At 65.9% G+C, this 2,981-nt stretch overlaps 1 protein-coding gene across 1 annotated transcript in view; it reads right to left on the minus strand.

Moving 5' to 3' along the window:
• The window catches only part of CNOT3 (CCR4-NOT transcription complex subunit 3), an 11,545-nt gene that overhangs the window by 6,215 nt on the left and 2,349 nt on the right, over nucleotides 1-2,981 (minus strand). The window contains exons 7-10 of the mRNA XM_015561654.1: nucleotides 1,834-2,053; nucleotides 1,608-1,741; nucleotides 1,215-1,271; nucleotides 6-11 (exon numbers count right to left, since the gene is read on the minus strand). Of these exons, the coding sequence (XP_015417140.1) occupies nucleotides 6-11; nucleotides 1,215-1,271; nucleotides 1,608-1,741; nucleotides 1,834-2,053 (417 nt within the window). The remainder of the gene's footprint in view (nucleotides 1-5; nucleotides 12-1,214; nucleotides 1,272-1,607; nucleotides 1,742-1,833; nucleotides 2,054-2,981) is intronic.

Here is a 2,981-nt window from a genome sequence, read left to right on the forward strand (position 1 = left end):
TTGGCTGGAGACTGCGGGTGGGAGAGAGGAGGTCAGGGCCCGCGGGCCAGCAGGGATGCCATGCCGAGCCTCCGGCACCTTCCCGGGGCTGGGTGGCCTCACCGAATGGCTTCCACAGCCCCCTTCATGCTTCAAACACCGATGCCTTCCTAGCCCCACCCAGCGCCCCGCCCTGCCTGCGCCTGTCCCCACAACGTCCCCCAGAGGGATGTGACACACACAAGAGAAACCCGCTGTCTGTGACACGGCCAAGTGCAAACACCTAAGGCCTCGCATGAGGCGAGATGGAACCAGCCCGAGCCCAAGAGAAGGGAAGAGCTGCACTGGACGGTGATCCCACACATCACGTAGAGGGCTAAGCACCTCGTGGGCGCATGAGCACCACCCCGGAAGCAGGCTGGTGGCGCGCCCACGGCGCCCCCGAGCCAAGCTGCTGGCAAAGACTTGCTCTTGGCCACCTGGGCCTGCCATCCCGATGCCCCGGCCCCTTGTGCTCACCACACACCCAGCGGGACACGTGCCGACTCCTTCCTGGCACCTCACAGCCTCACCACTGCCTGCCTCAGGGCCCGGGACGGCCCTCCCGTGGCCCACGGAGAGCTAGGGCCTGGGGCCTGCTCCGCTCCCACCGGGAGACACCACTCAAGCAGCGTCTCCCAAGGTGTGCTGCCCGGGAGGCGCTGATTCGCGGGGCCACCAGGGGAGAAAGGAACCTGAGTGCTTCCCCCTGGGAAACCCAGCAGACCCGGCACAGCGCAGCCAAGACCCAGAACCTCCCAGAGAAAGGGCCTGCATGCCTGACCCCGCGGGTCCCGGGCTGGTCGGGCCCTTTCCGAGGCTGCACAGGGTCCCTCTGGGCTCCCGGCCCTCCACCCTCAGCCCTGCGCTCACAGCCGGCCCTGCACACCTGGCGGGCTCACGGGCGGCACTCTGGGTTTCACTGATGCCTGCTACCTGCCACCACCTGCCCCAGGAACGTCACCCCTCCCCACTGGGCAAGCTCGTCTCCCTCCACCCAGGGCAAATACGCCCTCCGGAGCAGCTTCTGACCTCCCTGCAGCGAGGCGCCCGGGCCACGCCTGGACCACAGCCCCTGCCTGCCTGCCCCTGGCCCCTCAGGGCAGCCTGTCCCAGAGCCCGCACTGCGGCCATCCTCAGGCTTCAGTGCACCTTGGGAACCAAAGAAGGAGCAAGCGACAGCCCCTCAGACCCACCTGGCTGACTTCACTGTCCGTGGAGCGTCCCCTCTTCTTGTCATCTTCAGAGTTTTCCTGAGGTGAGGGAGGCACAGTCAGAAACGCGTCATCTCTGAACCCCCAGGGACCTGTAACCAGCTGACCCCTCGGGCCTCAGAGCATTCGAGTCCCTGGGTCCCTATCTCACTGGGGATTCTCACTGGGAACCGAAGCCCTGCTCCCAGGTCGTCTCCCGGAGCCAGCACCGCCCGCCAGCCTCCTCGGGACTGCAGGTCCGACCTCTGCCCAGCCTCCCACCTCCACACCCAGCACCCCGTGTGGCCGCCCATCTCCTCAGCTCTCTGGGGCCCTCCATACCCCACCACAGGCCCTGAGACCTCACCCCCCGAGCGGGGCCGGGCCAGGCCTCACCGTGGTGCAGTTGGCCGGGCTGGGCGGGATGGGCGAGCTGGAGGTGGTGGAGGTGGGCGTGCTGCTCGACTGGTTGAAGATCTCGTCCTCCATGTGACTGTGGCTGGGGGGGGAGGTGGCGACCAGCGCCTGTGCTGTGGGACAGGGGAGGGGTGTGCTGAGCTGGCTGGGGCGCCCCCTGCCCGGCCCCACCGCCCTGCGCACGCAGGTCACCCCTGGGCCTCACGAATGTCCTCGAGGTCCAGGTCGTCGTAGAGGAACTCGTTCTCCTCGAAGTCGGGGTCCTGAGAGGAGTCGACGTAGTACTCCACATCGTCCTTGATCTTGCGGATGGCGTCCACCAGGATGGAGTCGTTGTCCAGCATGCGCAGGATGGTCTCCAGCATGCGCACGTGGTAGCGGTGCTTCTCGATGTGCCGCTTCAGGCCCTCGATCCGGTCCTGCTTCTGCTGGTGAGCCCAGGGCCAGCTCAGGGGCTGCGGGCGCCGCCCAGCCCTCCTGCCCCACAGAACCCGTCCTCAGTCCCACTCGGGCCCCCCCTGCGTGGGCAGTGTGCAGCCTGCCCGCCCTGCCCCCCCGGGATCCCACGGCTGCCCAGACGTCCCTGCAGACCTGGCGAGGACTCGGAGACCCTGTGCCTCCCACAGCCTGGTCCCGCGTGTGCCCCTCGACTGCCTGGACCTCCCACCTCTGCTGAGGCCCCCACATCCTGTCTGGCTCCCACAGTAACAACGATGACCCCACTCGAGAGAGCTTGCGGTTTACAATCACAGCCCTTGTCACGCCATGCCCCACCCTAGCTGTGCCCGCTGAGGAGCCCAGAATCTGAAGCCTGGTCCCAGGCACTCCAGGGACCTCCTCCAGAGGCCCCCATTCCCTTTGGGATTTGACACCTTAATCCCAAGTCTAACCCCCTCTCTGCATGGACCTGTTACATGACCACGCGCCACTTAACAGGGACATGTTCTGAGAATGTGTCGTCAGGCACTGACGCAGACCTGGAAGGTCCGGCCTACCCCACCCCAGGCTGCCTGGTACAGCCTGCTGCCCAGGGCTACAGCCTGTCCACCCCGTTCTGTGCTGAGCGGTGTAGCAACTGTAACACCACGTAAGTATTCGTGTATCTAAACATCCCCACACAGGAAAGGCACAAGAACACAGCGCCAAGCGTCACGTGTGCAGGTGCCTGTGTGTGTGCACGCACTGGAGTAGCGGGGGGAGGGCCGTGGTGAGAGTGAGTGGAGAGAGGAAGAGAGGGAAGGAGGGAAGGGAGATCAGAAATCAAGAGGCCCAGGAAGGTAAAGCTGGAGATGAGAACAAAGGGAAGGGCTTGGCAGGGGGAGGGGTGATGGGGACAGAGCCGGAGGGGAGCAG

The sequence above is a fragment of the Myotis davidii genome, unplaced genomic scaffold (genome assembly GCF_000327345.1).
Source record: "Myotis davidii unplaced genomic scaffold, ASM32734v1 scaffold1997, whole genome shotgun sequence".
NCBI lineage: Eukaryota > Metazoa > Chordata > Mammalia > Chiroptera > Vespertilionidae > Myotis > Myotis davidii.